Source organism: Aegilops tauschii, chromosome 1 (assembly GCF_002575655.3).
Source record: "Aegilops tauschii subsp. strangulata cultivar AL8/78 chromosome 1, Aet v6.0, whole genome shotgun sequence".
Classification (NCBI taxonomy): Eukaryota; Viridiplantae; Streptophyta; class Magnoliopsida; order Poales; family Poaceae; genus Aegilops; species Aegilops tauschii.
Genome location: NC_053035.3, coordinates 14,870,326 through 14,887,751, shown reverse-complemented (window position 1 = coordinate 14,887,751; position 17,426 = coordinate 14,870,326). Strand labels below are relative to the sequence as shown.

The following is a 17,426-nucleotide window of genomic DNA, read 5'->3' as shown; positions in this document are numbered from 1 at the left end:
TGGGTTTGGTTGCGTCTCCTTCATCGCTCTACGCAGGTAATGGACCCACGCGCGAAGCGCAAGCTGGGTCCTCGCTACGCCGGGCCCTTTGCTGTCTTGGAGTGCATCGGGAAGGTGGCATACCGTCTTCAGCTTCCGGCTGGTGCCCGCATCCACGACGTCTTCCATGTGGGGCTGCTGAAGCCCTTCCGTGGGGCGCCACCTGCAGCTCCTCCAACGCTTCCCCCGACCTTCGACGGGCGTCTCCTCCCGGCACCGGAGAAGGTCCTGAAGGCCCAGCTACGTCGCGGGGTGTGGCATGTGTTGATTCAGTGGGCTGGACTTCCAGAGGAGGACGCTACTTGGGAGCAGCGCGACGAGTTCCGCCAGCACTACCCAGACTTCCAGCTCGAGGACGAGCTGTTTGTGCAGGCGGGGAGAGATGTTATGACCGGGCAGACTTATGCCCGTAGGAGGCCCACTGGGCAGGTTTAGTTAGGGGGCTTAGCCCGCAAGTTATCTATTTTATTTTCCATCGTGGTTATATATACTAGTTGTAAGACTCTATGACAATTAAGCAATAAGAATAAATCTATTGCCCGGCTCCCAGAGGAGCCGGACCCTAACCCTAGCCGCCTCCAGCTCCTTGCGCCGCCGCCTCCTCTCTCGCGCACGACGGCGCCCTGCCGCCGGCGACCGCGAGCAACACCACGCCCAGCCCCCTCCTTCCCCTACAACCTATGCCCTAGACCCGGTAGGGTCCTAGCTCCTACCAGTGTAATTCAATTTTAAGCAAACACGCATTCCAAAATCCAGTCTAGAATCTACGACGATTGGCCTCGTTCAACTATGATCAATGGAAAGCTTGGAGACCTTAGTAACTGTTCTGGTAATTACAAGTATCATTATAATCTTAACGATAGTTATTAGTAAACATATGCGTGTATTCTATGTTTGAGCTCTAGGTGGTATGGTTTGGATTGTGCCATCTTTGCTGATATAAGGGTCGTGGTGTCGTCTGGGTTGTCCATATTTGGCGTTGTAAGGATGTCTTCATAATCAGCTGCATGGTTCGAAAAGATTCACATAAATCTGTAAAAGAGTTGCAATTTGATATTATGAAGAATATTTGTATGCAAATTTAATGACACTAACACAACTTTTCCAGTCTAAATTTGCCAGAAACATCTTTAGTGAAAGTTCTACTCCCTCTATTCCACAATGTAGTGCGTTTAGATTTTTTAAAAAGTTATAACCTTTATAAACTTTGATCAAGTTTGTATAGAAAAACATATACATCTAGAATACACATACCATTAGATATATCACAAGACATACTTTCATATTGAGTATATTTGGTCTTGTAGATATAACTAATCTTCTCCATAAAATTGGCCAAAGCTTGTAAAGTTTGACTTTCTACAAAATCTATATGAACTACATTATGCAACATAGGGAGTATATTTTTGAAAGTAGCCTTTCTACGATGCCATGTATTAATGAACAAATGTAGTAAAAAGCAGTGATTTCTCAGTACTATAAAAAAGTAGCACCCACATTTTAGTCTAGGATAACATTTCTGTAAGTAGAATATCGTGAAGACATTATTATTGTTGAATTTTGATTTCGTGTGCATGCAGGGTTCATTGAAGACAACTATGTTCTTAATGTTGAGCATGCAGAGACATATCTCTTACGCATAGTAAATGCGGCACTCCATGAACAATACAACTTCAAGATCGCTGGGCATGAGTTCACGGTGGTCGCAATTGATGCCAACTATGTGAAGCCATACATGACTGATACAATTGTGATCGCGTCAGGCGAGACGGTCGACTCTTTGCTCGTTGCCAACGCACCTCCTGGTCGGTACTACATGGTCACCCAAGCTATGCAATCACCAAAGCCTTTCATCCAGATCCCGGTGTTAATGTCAAGAGGGATTGTATCCTACTATCAAAGCAACAGATCCACTGATGATACTCCGATAATGGCTCCTGAAATGCCCGATCAACACAATGCAACCACATCTTTCTACTTCCGTGGCAACTTGACCAGTCTACTACCTCAGGAAGTGCCAGCCAATGTCGATGAGCAACTGTTCGTCGGCGTTGACGTGGGTAATATCTGCTCACATGATGGATCACATGACAACTACATGGTGACCAGGTTGAACATCTCATTCCAGCTCCCCATGACGACGTCGTTGCTCCAAGCACACTACTACAACAGCATGAGCACAACCGTAATCAGCATGCTAAAAGAGTTCCCAAGATGGCCACCGAGCTCAGAGTTTGGTTACAGCCTGACGTCGGTGGGGACGGCGGTGAGGACAGTGCGGTAAAACACCGCGGTGGAAATCGTGTTCCAGAACCCGTACTCGTCGGGTCTCTTCAGTATCAGCAACCCAATGCACCTTCACGGCCACGACTTCTTCATTCTCGGGCAGGGGCTAGGGAGGTACGACACAGTGAAGGATGTGCAGGCATACGACTTGGTGGATCCACCCATGAAGAACACCGCCCTTGCCCCGATTTACGGGTGGACCAGTGGCAGCTCCAGGAATTTGCAACCGGGTATTCATGTGTATTCATTTTGTAAAATCATTGCTGTTTTTCAAAAATTGTCACTGTTTTGTAAAAATCATGGGTATTCACATGAAGAACCAAGAATACCCCTAGCGCCGCCCCTGGGGTGGACTGCCATCCGATTCATCGCAAGTAATCCTGGTACGTATGCATGTACCCATACACATATGTATATATTTATGCATTGCTTAGTATTTATCTAGCTTTCAACACATTAAAAGCTGTGAGTTTTAACAGGGGTGTGGTTCGTGCACTGCCATATGGAAAAGCACATATCGTCGAGAATGGCTTTAGCACTCGTGGTGGAGAATGGACCGACATCCGAGACGACTCTTCCCCCGCCTCCGGCAGATTATCCAAGCTGTGATGGCCAAAACAATATAGTACTGGCAGATGAATAATGAGAGACCGTAGGCTAGAAACATGTTTGAGTTCTGTCAAACACTTTTGCTTATTGCACTTGCAATTTGGACCCTCCGTTTATTGGTGGTTGTGTGCATTTATTGTGTCGTTGATATTTTTCGAAATTAGCGCCCTGACATAAAAGGAGAGAGAACATTTGTTAAGACCAAGCATCTGGGTTAGAACATTTGTCAAGACCAACTCTCACACTAAAGGGTGCCTTTTTTATTTTACCTTTTGTAAAGCTTGGGATGTACTCCCTTCAATCCATTTTACTTGTTGTTCAAACGAATTCTCTAGGACTGAAATATGTCTAGATACATCCGTTTGAGCGACAAGTAATAGGAGTAATCTTTATGGAACCTTTTCAGCCCACCTGTTGCTAAGGGAAGCAGGACTTTAGTTCGTAAAAATAAAATGTTTACCCGCCCAAACCGGACATCACTGACAGCCATGGCTGCCACGAGGAGCTCAGCAGCTGAGAGTGACAAGTGGGTCCAACAAGAGCTACTTGTAGCAGAGTCGGTTGGCACCACACTTTTTTGTCGCCTGCTGTCAGTGGAGTAATAAATAAAGGGATAAAAAGAACGTAGTACATGTTGGACAATGCATGTTTGGATCTGTTGCAGCTACAGAAGAAGCAATCAACTACTGACAGAGAGTCCATCTGTGTGAGCAACCGCATCAGTTCAGTGTTCTTTCGTCTCACACTTGCAGTGAAAAACAGGTATACCATTCGAAACCTAGTATGGCACTCCTTCATGAAACAGTTGAGCAAATTATCCCGATTACCCGGAGAACTGAAGCTTCAAAAATAAGAAATAAAAGTTGAAAGAGTTCACTGGTCATAAGCTTAACCAACCGGTGTGCATCGCTGGATGCAGAGGCCAGGGATACATCCTCTTTTTTCAAAAAAAAAAAGTTCAAGATATGTATTATGGTTATGGACCAAGAAAGATGCCAGAACAAAATTTGAAAAATTCAAGAAGAGGTACATGATGTGGCAATTGGTGCAAACATATGAGCTGATCATCATGATAGACTGATCGATCAGGCTTGCGACCATAATCCTACGAACTCTCATTGAGTGTGCCCCTCTCGGCTGCAATAATAACTTGTAAACTTGTTGGAGGGCGATCACGGGTTCGGACCAACCAGGGATTCTCCAAGAGGCGTAAAATGCTGGGTGGTTTGGAACTTTCAGAACACAAGAAACTTTGCAAGAGTTTATCCACATAATTTTTTCAGGAAAAGAGCCATATGAACTCTGTACATGGATCTGCTTCAGTTTGTGGTTTGTGCACCAGCACAGAGCACGGGGCATCTAAAAGAAGAAGTGGAGCCATGCTGTAAACATAATCTCTACACCTCACATCAAGGCTAGAGTATAAGCAGCTCCTCGGGTGCAAAAATAGAAAAGATGAATGGAATAAGGATAGCACAGATTGGGTATGTGGGAGCCGATGGACATGGACGGATCCGTTTTGTATATAGCACTCTGTTTTGAGGGAGGGGCCGCGGTTGGAGATGGTCATCCTTCGCATGCTTGTAATAGAACTTCTCGCCGCACCCTAATCCTCATGGGATATTTTCTCCCCTGCTCATGTTGCAATAGATTGTGTTTATGAAATTCAAAGTTGCCAAGGATGAAAAACAAACCAGCTGTGCAGTTAATTGCAGAGAAACAAATCCATCAAAGCAAAAAACATGCAAGATTGCAAATCCCACCTCTGAAAATCATCTTGTCTTGCTGCTGTCCTTGAAGTAGCTTTTATTTACTTTTAGCTTTCTCGGAGCACGCTACAAACTGCCAAGCATTGGTGCGTGTTTCATAAAACAAAATATGAGTAATTAATTCTAAAAAGTGCACACGTACTGTGTCTGTAAATGGGGATGGGCTGCTAGCTGCTGCTTACAAATTGCCTGCAGATTAGAATGGATAGGATTGATTCTAGAGCACAACTATCCCACCTTCTCAGTCGGTCACCGTCGTTCTTCTTCCTCTTGTTCCCATTCTGTGGGTAAATCTGCGAAACGAACAGAAATGAATGAGCACTAATTTGCATTGTTCAGTGATTGAGAGAGAATTAAGCCTCAGAGAAAGGACTCACAAAAATCAAAGACAACAATAGTAGGACGGTTAGGATGGACGGCCGCCGAAAGCCTCACCATAGCAGCTGCTTCGTCAATCTTATCTATAATGTCATCTTTCTCAGGACAAAGGGAAACCATGACCCGCCGGAGGGAAGGGAGGTGGTCCATGCCCACATCCAGTTCACCGCCCGCGATGTGCAGCGCTCGGGCAAAGAAATAGAGGACTTCAAGCCTTGGCATAGCTCCTCTTGGAAAAATAGATGGCCCCGTCTGAAAATAGTACAAATAGCACTCCCTCAAACACGGGAATGCATCGGCGCCAACAATGAAACTTTCGGCGCGGGTGTACTGAACTTTGGTGGTCTCCAGATAGAGAAAACGAAGAGCGGGCAGCTTCCCAAGGATCTGAATATCCACCTCCGGCTGCACTCTCTTCACTTCTATTCTCAGGATGGAGAGGAGCGGAAGCACTGATGAATTAATCCACTTTGGCATTGTCAAGGTACATCCAACAAACTCAAACGTACGGAGATGTGGAGGGGGCACCCAACTGTCCCAGATGACATCAAACCTTAAGCCGCCTTGACGGAAAATTATTAGACTTTGCAATTTCCGCAGATTGCCAAGGGACACCACCAAGGAACTACACACACTATCATCGTCTCCAGTCCACTCAAGCTGAAGCACCCTCAGCTCAATCAGTTGCCCTAGCTCTTTCTCGATCGCAACAGTACCACCCACCTTCACAGTAGTCAGCTCTTCTAAGGACACCAGGTTCCCCATCCCAACTGACAATCTCACATCCGGATCAACATATAGGCACATCAGATGTCCTAACCGAACAACACTTGATGGCACCTCTGCAGATCCACCAACTCTTAAGTCCAGTGTTTCCAAAAACCGTAGCTTTCCTATTTCCATAGGGAGAATGCCAACTCGTGTATCTCTTAGCCCTAGGTACCTCAGGTGTAATAAATTCTCAACACAACTAAGATCAACCTTGTGGCTACTTTCCCCAAGATTGCAACCTTCTAAATCCAAAACGCGTAAAATTTGAAAGCTTGGAAGAGCCTGGATCAGATCAACATCAGTTCTAAAGAGAGTGACTGACCTCAGTTGTGGCATACTTGTGGCATCAACCCAATGGGTGGTGAGCTCTGACATGCTGTTTTGAAAGGATAACAAGCGAACCTTGATGTGTGAGCTAGGTTTGCTTTGCACAGTACCATCCAGTACAGTGACAAAGTTTTCTTCACTGGACAAGGAACATATGAGATCAAGCACCATGTCATGCACGCGACAAGCACTTGCCCTGCCTTCCACATCAATATCTACTGGCTGAATCAAGTTTCGATTTGCAAGCTCGTTAAAGTAACTCTCACCGAGCTCAAATGGTCTACTTTCTTGTTTTCCACCTTGGACAAGGCCTTCGGCTATCCACCTCCATATCAACCGGTCTCTCCTAATCTCAAAATCCTCTGGAAAAATACTTAGATACAAGAAACAAGTCTTCAAATGAGAAGGTAGATCGTAATAACTAAAGGATAGTATTCTCCGCATGTCCTTCACACTACCACCTTCTGCAAGTCCACGGCCCATAGAATTGAGTATGTTGTCCCATTGATACTTTGGCTTTATTTGTTGTTCATTACTAGCTAAAAGACTAGCTATAGTAATGATGGCTAGCGGTACTCCGCCACATTTCCTCAAGATATTTCTAGATACTTGCTCCAATTGACTAGGACAATCACTCCCTTGAGGAAAGATTCTTTTATAGAAGAGCCTTTGGGAGTCACCTTCAGTAAGAGGTTTCATCTCATAAACCATGTCATCACCAGATAAGTGGCATGCTTTTGAGACACTGATTTTGCGGGTTGTCATTATTACTGCACTACCGACACTCTTGGAGAAAGCACACTTGATAATTCGCCAATCTTCTTCATCCCATATGTCATCGATTAAGATTAGGTACCTATAATTTTTTAAGAGGGTTAGTTTAAAAATCAATCAAGACATATCCAAGTTGCTAGCATACTCTCATCACTAAATTGTTTAAGATGTATTTTGTGAAAGGAAGGTTATTCTAACTCGACGAAGTTATGTAAACGATGCAAATCTACAGCTGGTTACATATACAGTGCTTAATTGGAAGATGCATAACGGACACAAATACAAAGCAATGGCAGCAGAACAGCAAATAAACACACTTTGAATATACTATTCACTAGCATTATACGCCCTCTTGAAACAATAATGATCAGCATTCTGTAAATTGGATTACGGTGAAGAAACATATTTATTTCACTAATATGTTTATAATTGAATATTTAGGCTTAAGGTTTAGAAACTCATCAATAGGCTTTCAATTATAAAAATAGTTGATTACATACCTCTTACAGTGAAGAAACATATTCAATTCATCGATGAGTTGTTCTTCATCTCTAACAGCTTCATTGATAGATGCATACCTTTTTCTGTCAAGTTGATGTAACATTTTCTTGAAAATCTTTTTTATGTCGGGATTCCGAGACACCGAAACAAAAGCTCCACAAGCATACTGCCCTATGAGCTTGTCATAGACTGCTTTGGCAAGGGTTGTCTTTCCCAGTCCGCCAGATCCAACAATAGAGATGGCCTTGGGTTGCTGCATGCCATTTTCATCGCCCTCTCTCAACATCTTGATCAGTTTGTCCCTTTTATGTTCGATTCCAACTAGCTCTGAGACATCTTTGTACATAACTTCCAGGCGGGGATCAATGGTATCTCTGGTCTCGCCGGCATGCCCTTCAAGCATGTACCTTTGACGCAGGTCACCCAACTCCTTGGCAAGCTCTTTTGCTTCGTCCATGGCGTCACCAATCTCATGGAGAGCCTTGCCTCTGCTGAACAGCTTGGTGGTCTTCTTCAGGAACTTCTTGACTCTGTTCTTCATGTTGTTGGGAACACGCTCATGGTACCTGTTGCCCTCCACAAGGACCATAAAGGCGTCCACTGCATCTTCCATGTTGTAGCAGAGCTCTCTCACCTTGTCCGCCCAGATACGGACCTGCTCGTCGAGCTCCTCCGGTGGCTTCTTGCCCACCTTGCGCAGAGCGGCGTGCATCATCTCCAGCTCTGTGAGCAGAGATGTTACACCTTTCTTCACGCGCTTCTCCAGGTTGTACTCATCCAGGAGCAGGCCGCCGAGCTTGCGGAGCAAGGGGGTCATCACTCCCGCGGCTATCTCCATAGCTTCGTTGAGGAGGGTCAATGGGTCGTCAAGGGTGTGTTTCTTTCTGTGATGGAGGTGTTGGTGCTAATAAGAGAAATGGACCAGCCTCTGCATGTATAAGGGGGGAATAAGAGGCCGACACTCCTTGCAGAAATGATTAACAGTGAGAGCATCCCATGCTTTATCAAAAGCAGTACAGAGATTCCACAAGAAGAAGAAAAGTAGTAAAGAGATAAGATTTGGAGCGCTGGTGCGTGGTGGTGCCGATCTCCTACCTGCTTTGGGGAATTTAATAAGGTGAAGCTATCTGGAGGTTGCCACTTGATAAAATGCCTATAGCACTAAAATGCCACATCCACATATTTTAATGGTATTTGGCTTAATGCCCAACTAATCAGCAAGGAAAATGACCATACTGACCTCGCGTCATTTGTAATCAGTAAGAAAAAACTGTGTCACGGGATTTCTAAATCTCATATTGTTTCCTTCTAACAAACACAAGAGTAACCAGGTTTACACAAATACATTGATGAGATCTTATATTTACATAATTGTTGAATCAAAGCAAATGTTCAATATATCACAGTGGTGCAACTACAAGGATCTGCTTAGACAAGTAAAAAAATTAAGGGCCTGAACAATAGCAAGATCAGTAACCCAAAAAAATGAATATTTTCAGGAGAATAAAGATAACAGTTTGTGTAAACATCACCTGACGAATAAGATAAAATTACGAAAATACCTTGGACACAGATAAAGGAACTTGGTGCAAACATATATGACTTGAAGAGGTCCAGGATTTGCCATGAAAATAGAGATCATACCTGCAACCATAATCCAATTTTCATTAATTGCTTTGCTAAATTGTAACAAAACCTGCAAACATGTAGCAAATTAGAGATTCAGACCAACCAAGGATTCTCAACAAGGTATAAAATACCGTAGTCGGATTTTTACAAAACATGGATAACTGAATGGGTTTACAGATGCACAAGAAACTTTGTAACAGTTCGTCCACTTATGTTTCAGAAAAGCAATGTGCTGACAGTCAATGAAAATTACTAGCAGAACCAAATTAATTCTGAACATTGATCGATGCTACAATCCACGATGATAACACCAACTTGATGCAATTAAGCAAAGTTACAGTCTTAAACTCAACATACTGCTTCATATAATTCCAGCATATACAAAATGATCACCGCATACATTGCTGTAACTGGACCGATACAACCTGTACATGGCCCAGAGGCTAATAGCTGCGAACGTAAACAAAGATTATGCATACTTACTCTTCACAGGTCACCCTTACCAAGAACCTGACATATTACTCCTGCAACAGTCAACTGAACATCTTTGCAGTGCTGTGTTATGATGTAGCCAACCCAACGTGGATTGGCGCCAAATTTCTCGAACCAGTCAAGCTCCGGTTGCTGCTCGGCTTCTTCAGTGGCAGATCCCCATCCTTGTCCTTGACATCCTGCAGCTGTTCTAAGATATGGGAGCTTGCAATATGAATGTATAACAATTATGCAGTGCCTAGATCATTAAATGTTGTTTCACTACAGTACAGGCAACAACTTGTGATGCTAACCTGTCTTAAGATATTGAAATGCCTGCATAATCTACAGGATCCAAAAGAAATCAGTTCATGTTGCATCTGAAACATCAGCAGTGAAAAAGTGAGAGAATTCAGAGCCTAGTACAAGAAATGGTTGAGCAAATTATCAGATTAGTGGGAGAGGACGAAAGGTACAAAATTAAACTAATCCAGCTTGCGAACATAATCCAACTCTCATCAAGTTCCTCTCTCAGTTAAAACCTGCAAACTTGTTTGAGAGATGCAAAATGCTGGGCGGTTCCGGAAGTTTCAGGACATGGGAAACTGAAAAAAAAAACTGGGGCCGCACACAAGAAACTTTGCAACAGCTAATTTTCTTCAGGAAAGGGGCCATATCAACTCTGAATATTGATCTGATTCAGTTTGTGGTTGTGCAAAAACACAGCGCAGCGAACAGAAACTGCATCTAGAAGAAGAATTGGAGCCATGCTGTAAACATAACCACGACACCTCATAATTTATGCCAGGTCACACACACACAAAAAAAAAAACTCACCCTTAACACTGCTGCAACTGTATCCAGAGAACATGTGGATAAAATACTGCACAAGCACAAAAGATTTGGACTTGTGCAGACCGCAATGCTGTGTCTCCAGCGCATATGTGTAAGGCTCTCTGTACATATGTCCTTTCTTCTCCCCTGCTCATGTTGTTCCTTGTAATGCTTGGTACATTTATGTCTCTGAAATTCAGAGTTGCCGAGAATGAAAAAAAATAACTATTTTGCGGTAAATTGCAGAGAAACAAATCCATGAAAGCAAAAAAAAAACATGTAAGAATGCAAATACCACTGTTGTAAATGTCGTGCTGCAGTCCTTGAAGTGGCATTTTATTAACTGGGCTCTAGTTCACTCACTGAATTCACTAGACAGGGTTCAGGAAATATGCTGGATTCAGGTTACAAGCTTGATACAAGCACAATTGTGTGGAATAGAAGAATCAAGAATTGGGGGGTTAATTAGGGTTGAGAGCCTAGATAAACTATGATCCATGATTGATCTTCGATGACTTCCCTCCTGGCAATGTGAGCTTCTTATACTGTCCTTCTCAAACGACCCAGTCGTCTCCACTTACTAGCTTGTTCGGTTTACGTGGTCGGTTGCTTGTGCGACGGCCCACCACTTGTGCGGGCCTGGGATCTTCATGGGCTTCTGGTCCACCGGCAGGAGAGGTGCTGACACAATTAATCATATTGGTGGAAAGCTACAAAATGGCAAGCTGTTGGTGTGTGTCTGATAAACTTCTGAAAGAGAGAGGCATGGGCACAGGAGGTGAACTACTATGTGGTATGGGATGGTTGCTTTGTGTTTACCTCAACGTGAGCACTAGACCCCTCATGAATCTTCCTTTTATTCTTTGAAGAAAACTCCTCGCTGCACCCACTGAATCTCCGCGCGAAACGTTTCTTCTGCTTATGGACTTCCCTAAAAGGCTTGGCCAAATTGTTCTTACTGTCATAGCTCATGGTGCAACCATCTACATGGCACTGGCACGCAAAGGGCCTCTGCAACATTTTAAAAGGATATACATATATGTGAGGAATCGTAATCCCATATCCAAAGTAAAGTTCACTTTCTAATAATACAAGTGAAGTTACACACTTACATTTACATAAGATTATTATTCTTGACAAACTTTAAATACTAGATGTACATAAGATTGTAGACTTTAAAGCTGACCAAGCTCTTCTTTAACAAGTGTACTTTTTGTTATGACACCAATGTGGAGGCTGTAGCATCTAGAAATCGGCATGTGACCTCGGGATTGAAGGAAGCAGGGAGAGGACAGAGCATAATACAAAAGTACAAATGAGAACAAATAAAGTAAATACGAAATACCAAGACGAGTAAAAAGAATGCTGTTTGATTGATCCCATAAAAATCAGATGAATATTATGTGAAATTTATAGAAGAACAAAAATGCTAGTGTTTCATTGGCCACATATATCAGTGGCTATATATGTTCAATTGTATTGATTAACAGAATACCAGTTGTTATGAAAATATATGTTAAATATTACGCTTGTCATATAATTTCCCAAAAAACTATTAGAATTTTGTAGGTTCTCCACTGGCTATAATCAAAGCAACCAAAAAATATTCGAAATGTAACCAGTGAGGATTTATATGTTTTTGGCTCACTTATAATTACTTTTTGGTAAACAATAGAAATACATATATAAAAATTTATATCTAAGAGAATAATGATGTTGCACGTGCAGCTGTGTGTGCCAATGTGCTAGTAATACGGTAATACCTTCTGCATCGGAGATGAAATGGCGTTACTCCTAGCTTCTGAATTTTTATTGTCTAATAAGGCCAAGTGGCACTCTATCCCACCACAGATTGTATTCTTCTCCAAGGTGTTGTTATCATCATAGAGCACTTCACTCATTTTGTCGACGCAACTGACTTCTATGTTAGCCTTATCACTATTCTGTTGCTCCAACATTTCAGTATCTTCTCTAGTATTCTTTGGCAGGTAGTCGGTTTCAGATTTATCTCCTAGAATATCCCCGTCACAGCTTTCAGAAGGGAAAACACCAGCCGTTTGCAGAGTCAGTTCATCATGACACGGATCCTTTTCCATTGGCTGAATCCTAGTATTACAACCATGCAGATCTTGACTTGATTTCTCACCAATGCCATGTTGCTCTGAACTCAGAGGAGTCTGGCTGCTGTGTACTTCTGCAGTACGAAACGATGTTATATACCTGAATCTATTTCAGGCACGGCACAAATATAAGGAACATCTAATATATGTTCTCTTTCCCTCGCAAAATAAAATAAAATAAGGAACATCCACCCCATTTCTCCCCTTCCATCCTATCCTTTTATTCTCTAGCCTATATAGGAGACAAGGTTGGGCCCCGATGGTGATGAGACTGACAAATGGTTAGAGATCTACAGTACATGTCAAGCTCTATTCTCACCAGCTGCCGTCGGAGAAGCTGTGGCTGTGTTCCAGGCATGTTGCTTGGCAAAAAGGTTACGTTTGTTTGGTAGAAGGATGATGGTAGTGGTTATGGTTTGCACTTTGCAGTGCTGTGTGGGGTGCTTGCTGTCTTCTTTTCCCTCTTTTTTTGCTTCTGGAACTACAAAGACTATGTGGATGATGTTCTGCTAATTACATGAAAATGAAATTGGGGGCAGGAACACCTTAATTCGAAGGAGAAAACACAGTACCTGTTGATACGAGTGGGGCTTGTATGCCGTTGATGAGATGTGATCCATCTTTATCTTTAAAGTTAAGCATACTGTCCAGCAGCGTTTCATCACTCGATGTAGACCCCGTCATTTCCATCTCTGGAAGTCGTGCATTTTCAGACTGCAGAAGAGTGCCTTCCTGGAATGCATATTGAAATACTTTTACTGGCCTTTTATCATTCCCTGGAAGCTTCTGGCACCCAAAGCAGAAGTTAACGAACAAGCCAACATGCCAGGTCAGAACAAAGTAAACAAACAAACTTCATTGAGAATTCTCACAAAAAAAGTCCTCAAAATAATAGAATTAATTATGAAAGCCTCTTTTTAGATAGAACTAGCTAACATGACACGTTAGACCATAGTAAAATAAGCAAACTTCATTGAGAATTCTCTAAAAACACACACACACAAAAAGTAGCTCTCATATTCTAGTCATTAGTTACGGAAGTGATTTTTTTAGTTTTTTATGGAACATGCAAAGAACATTTGCAATAATTATGAAAGCCTATTCTAGCACATTTAACTATCCACATCTCTCCCTCCTCAAAGTCAAATAACCAAAAACAGAATAAACAAGAGAAACAGAGGGATTGAGCTTTACATGGTATTTGCGAAGATTACCAACTTCGTGATCACCATCACCATTAAGCTTGAATCCTGCTAGCATGATTCATGGGAACTCAGATATTATACTCTCATTAACAATATTTGTAGCGCACTCACTAGTGTGCAATTGTGCATTCCTTTAAGGGTTCGAATTAGGGGCAAGGTGGAGTTTTTTAAGAGAAGATCTATAGTTCTCCACACCAGTAGAGAATCAAGGATCATAGTAGCGTACCACGGTTGCAGCTTTCTTCTAGATGCATACCCGATTCATCACTGCGCAAGAATATTTATATTACTATTGCCGTATAACACAGAGTTAAGATAAGCAACTCTTCTTTTTGTTATTTTTTTAAGTAAATATATTAATTGAGGAAAGCATTTCTAAGGGCATCGAATGGTTTGAACTTATTGCACGGCCCTACTAGACAACCATACCTCTTCTTTCTGCTTCCGCTCTCGCTCAGTTCCCCTTCAGGTAAAACTGGTGCAATGTCTAGGATCACAATAGCAAAAAAGAAGAAACAGGAGTTAGATCAGGAGGTGCATTTACATGTTGCACAACATTCAAGCATCTCACGTAACTCATCCTAGCAGATATGCGAATGTAAGAACTGTGAGTCATTTAAAAATAGTATGACATGTGAGTCACTTCACAAACAAAAAGGCCAAATGATGGCAGATTTAAAAAACCTACCGGCGCTATGGAATAAGCAATCAATGTAATCAAGCTCTATTCTGTTAGCCTTTCAAAACAGTGAAGTGTAAGATTCCATGTGATTCCATTTTGCAGCATAACATCCATACCTATGTTGGTATCTTCCAGAGAAGACGTGGATCTGGAATTAGTTGTGGCCAACCCAGCAGGCGGCCATGACATCTGGTACGGGTATCCCCGAAACTGAAACTTGGCCAGCAGAGCCATGCTCTGCAAATCGACCACAAACTGAGGGTCATGGTCGTCCTTGCAAAGTAGCGCTAGTCCATTGATCACCATGCGAACTTGACGCACCCGAGCAGATTCGCCAAGCAGTTGGCTCACAGGGATTTTCTTCTCGAGCCTCCACCATTTTTCCGATGAGTCAAGCTTCCACAATTTGTTGTTCAATGATGAGTGGAGCTTCCACATGTTGGTATCGAGTACCCAAACTTCCAAGGTGGGGGTTTCCTCGCCAGTCAGGCCTGTAAGGCACACGAGGCAGCCCTTGCCGTCCTCGATCTCTCCGATGGCGTACCTTGAAGGCACATGAAAGCTCAAGTCCGGCGGGAGAGGGCGCAACGAGAACTCCATGGTGCTCGTCTCAAGCACGAGCACCAAAGATTGTTGGGCGCACCTCCAGAAGACGTTGCCGGCTGCGTACATCGCCGTCGTGCCCCATTTCGGCAGCCTTTTTATGCCGTCCGTCGGCGGACTCACCCACGGGTGGTGGTGCCACTCGAGAGTGTTGGAGTCGTACACAAGGGCTCGTATCTCCTGGCTTTGCTGCTGCAGGGACACCACACGGAAGGACTCCATGGCTTGTGGCATCATCCTTTGGCCACATTGCCGCACGGTGGAGGACGTGCCAGTGCCACGGCCGGCGTCGAGCAAGCAATCCGCCAAGCATTGGCTGCCCGCCGTGCCATCATGTGGGCGGCGGGGAATACCCACTCGCCGCTTGGAGACAGGGTCGTAGATGCAGAGGGAACTGTCCTCCAGGGAGAGGAGGAGGAGGCCATTGCGGCAGTCCCGGAGGCGCAGGCTCGGCTCGCCGTCGAAGCGGGTGAGGAAGAAGTCGCCTTTGCGCGTGACGGCAGTGATGTCCGGGTCGGAACCCCGGCCGGAGAGGGCTGGGTAGAAATGGGGCCACGGCGCGCAGCCGCGGCCGTCATCGGAGGCGAAGAGGCCGACGAGGGGCGACGACGGATGGCGCTCGCGGAAGCGGCAGAGGAACTTGGAGTCGGAGGCGATGCGGCGCCAGCGGCCGGAGACGAGCGCGGCTTGGGCAAGGGATGCCGCCGACGGGAGGCGGAGCAGGATCTCCCTGAGGATGTCGTCGTCGTGGAGGGGGTTGGCGACGACGGCTGCATCTGCAGGGCCCTCCTTCTCCTCAGCCATCAGAGATGAGCAGTTGGCGCACAACTGCTCGCGAGTAGAGAAATCCCAAATCCCCACATCCGCCCCCAACATCCGCCCCCAGCACCGCTGCACGCGAACGGAGAAATCCCGGAATCCCTACGGCCGCCGCCCGCTCGCCATGCCTAGGAGACAATGCGCGCGGGGACAGGGGCGCGGCCGCCGGACTTGTACGGAGCAGATGCGGCGCCGCACCTGCCGGATGGGGGAAGAAGCTGCGACGCGGCGGCCGGACGGGGGAATGCTGGCCTACCCCTCGAGGGGGGTAGTCTCGCAGCGGCAGATGTGGACGAGGTGGGCCGACGCGGCGGCCTGCCGGACGGCGACGAGCGGCTCGGTGGCTGCTGGACAGGGGAGAAGATGGGGAATGTGGGTGGGTGCTGCTGGATCGGGGTCAGGGAGAAGAAGGGGGTGTGGCTGCTGTCCGACGGGGAGAAATGCGGCGCCGCGGCCGGACGGGCAGGGGAGGTGGGGTCTGGACGGTGGAGCGCTCCGCTCCTCGACGGGTTGCAGCAGCGGATACAGTACGGATCATGCCGGGCTGGGGCTTTTGTAACGCAAAAATGTGTCATGGTCACGCAGAAATCACATATTTAACCTCAGGGCAAAATCAAATCACGATTTGACCTGCTTCCGGAATACCCTTTCGGGTGGCGCCCGATAGCTAGGCGCCGCACCGTACTGTGCAGCGCCTTTGTCTTAGGCGTCGCACCTCCTGCCAGCGTGGCAGCCCGAGGCTAGGCGCGGCCCCACACACAGCTGTGCAGCGCCTAAGCGCTGGGCGCCACACTTGTAACGTGCAGCGCCTAGCGCTTAGGCGCTGCACACTGACTTAAAGTGCATCGGCCCAGCCCGACCAGGCAGTTCTTCCCCCTCTCCGCTCTCTGGACAGAGAGCAGCGGCGGCGCCCCCATCGAATCCCCCCCCCCCACATCCCTCTCAGATCTGAAGATTTGATCCGTGGATTCGATCTTCAATCCATCCTACTAGGTAAACTCCTCCGTTCCCTTTCTTTTCCTCCGTAAAACTATTGCCATTTTAGAGATTTGTCCAAGATATGATGGAACCCTTGATTTGCTTGATTTGTTTGATTTAGGATGTGTAGTCATAGTGGTAGTACCGTAGTGTTGTTGTTAGTGATCCATCCTACAATATAGTTAGTGAAACCCTAGATTGTTTAGTTTTTTTAGATATATACCCTATATAGTTAATGAAACCTTAGATAGTTAGTGATCCATCCTACAATTTAGGATTTGTTTGATTTAGAGATCCATCCTACAATATATGTTTCTTGTTAGTGAAACCCTAGATTGTTTATAGATAACTATGAGATGTTGAGTTTTGTAGACATATATGAGATGTTTGTTTAGATATATATTAGATGTTGAGTTTATTTGAAATATTAGATGTTGACTTTATTTGAACACATATGACATATTCATTGTGACATATTCATTCTTGTAGTTGAACACATATTAGATGTTTAGTGTATACCGATATTTGAGATGAAGATGAACTCATATATGTTTATTGTTTGAACTTTGTAAGGATGGTTTGGCTTCTCGACGATGTCTACGACACACAACACCGGGCCTTCATGATGCGC

General features: G+C 44.8%; 3 protein-coding genes across 22 annotated transcripts; 1 reads left to right on the top strand and 2 right to left on the bottom strand.

Moving 5' to 3' along the window:
- The first annotated feature begins 828 nt into the window (after positions 1–828).
- On the top strand, positions 829–2,934 carry LOC141039724 (laccase-15-like). Its single transcript, XM_073506687.1, has 4 exons — positions 829–868; positions 1,620–2,305; positions 2,351–2,708; positions 2,771–2,934. The coding sequence occupies exons 1-4, from the start codon at positions 829–831 to the stop codon at positions 2,932–2,934; spliced, it is 1,248 nt and encodes a 415-aa protein (XP_073362788.1).
- Positions 2,935–4,185: 1,251 nt separating this feature from the next.
- Positions 4,186–10,577, bottom strand: LOC109742462 (disease resistance protein RGA5). Of its 13 annotated transcripts, none has more exons than XM_045227337.1 (9): positions 10,392–10,576; positions 9,869–9,934; positions 9,567–9,760; positions 9,017–9,098; positions 7,454–8,382; positions 5,139–7,035; positions 4,886–4,996; positions 4,698–4,776; positions 4,186–4,566 (listed from the first exon to the last, which is right to left on the bottom strand). In XM_045227337.1, the coding sequence occupies exons 5-8, from the start codon at positions 8,290–8,292 to the stop codon at positions 4,741–4,743; spliced, it is 2,883 nt and encodes a 960-aa protein (XP_045083272.1). In that variant the 5' UTR covers positions 8,293–8,382; positions 9,017–9,098; positions 9,567–9,760; positions 9,869–9,934; positions 10,392–10,576; the 3' UTR covers positions 4,186–4,566; positions 4,698–4,740. The 13 variants fall into 13 exon arrangements, 8 of the variants coding, with proteins under 8 accessions (XP_045083272.1, XP_045083288.1, XP_045083260.1 ...); XM_045227353.1 differs by having other exon boundaries at positions 9,587–9,760; XR_006662193.2 differs by having other exon boundaries at positions 4,846–4,996; positions 5,081–7,035; positions 9,017–9,760.
- A 126-nt stretch (positions 10,578–10,703) lies between these two features.
- Positions 10,704–16,369, bottom strand: LOC109742463 (uncharacterized). Of its 8 annotated transcripts, none has more exons than XM_040404499.3 (8): positions 14,512–16,352; positions 14,143–14,200; positions 13,940–13,980; positions 13,703–13,761; positions 13,081–13,294; positions 12,152–12,582; positions 11,208–11,399; positions 10,704–11,098 (listed from the first exon to the last, which is right to left on the bottom strand). In XM_040404499.3, the coding sequence occupies exons 1-8, from the start codon at positions 15,872–15,874 to the stop codon at positions 10,943–10,945; spliced, it is 2,514 nt and encodes an 837-aa protein (XP_040260433.1). In that variant the 5' UTR covers positions 15,875–16,352; the 3' UTR covers positions 10,704–10,942. The 8 variants fall into 8 exon arrangements, with proteins under 8 accessions (XP_040260433.1, XP_040260479.1, XP_040260512.1 ...); XM_040404545.3 differs by having other exon boundaries at positions 13,081–13,291; XM_040404578.3 differs by having other exon boundaries at positions 13,081–13,240.
- Between the last annotated feature and the right edge of the window lie 1,057 nt (positions 16,370–17,426).

What these genes read in the sequence shown, in the direction of transcription:
- LOC109742463 (XM_040404499.3), bottom strand. Translation starts at nt 15,874, where the DNA reads ATGTTGGGGGCGGATGTGGGGATTTGGGATTTCTCTACTCGCGAGCAG. An exon ending in AGAAGAAAGCTGCAACCGTG is followed by an intron (nt 13,762 to 13,939) that starts GTACGCTACTAT and finishes GAATCATGCTAG; the next exon opens with CAGGATTCAAGCTTAATGGT. An exon ending in GTAATCTTCGCAAATACCAT is followed by an intron (nt 13,295 to 13,702) that starts GTAAAGCTCAAT and finishes TTTGGGTGCCAG; the next exon opens with AAGCTTCCAGGGAATGATAA.
- LOC109742462 (XM_045227315.1), bottom strand. Translation starts at nt 8,292, where the DNA reads ATGGAGATAGCCGCGGGAGTGATGACCCCCTTGCTCCGCAAGCTCGGC. An exon ending in ATGTTTCTTCACTGTAAGAG is followed by an intron (nt 7,036 to 7,453) that starts GTATGTAATCAA and finishes AAAAAATTATAG; the next exon opens with GTACCTAATCTTAATCGATG. An exon ending in TTGACGAAGCAGCTGCTATG is followed by an intron (nt 4,997 to 5,138) that starts GTGAGGCTTTCG and finishes TTCGTTTCGCAG; the next exon opens with ATTTACCCACAGAATGGGAA.
- LOC141039724 (XM_073506687.1), top strand. Translation starts at nt 829, where the DNA reads ATGATCAATGGAAAGCTTGGAGACCTTAGTAACTGTTCTG. An exon ending in AGACCTTAGTAACTGTTCTG is followed by an intron (nt 869 to 1,619) that starts GTAATTACAAGT and finishes GTGTGCATGCAG; the next exon opens with GGTTCATTGAAGACAACTAT. An exon ending in ATTCATCGCAAGTAATCCTG is followed by an intron (nt 2,709 to 2,770) that starts GTACGTATGCAT and finishes GTATTTATCTAG; the next exon opens with CTTTCAACACATTAAAAGCT.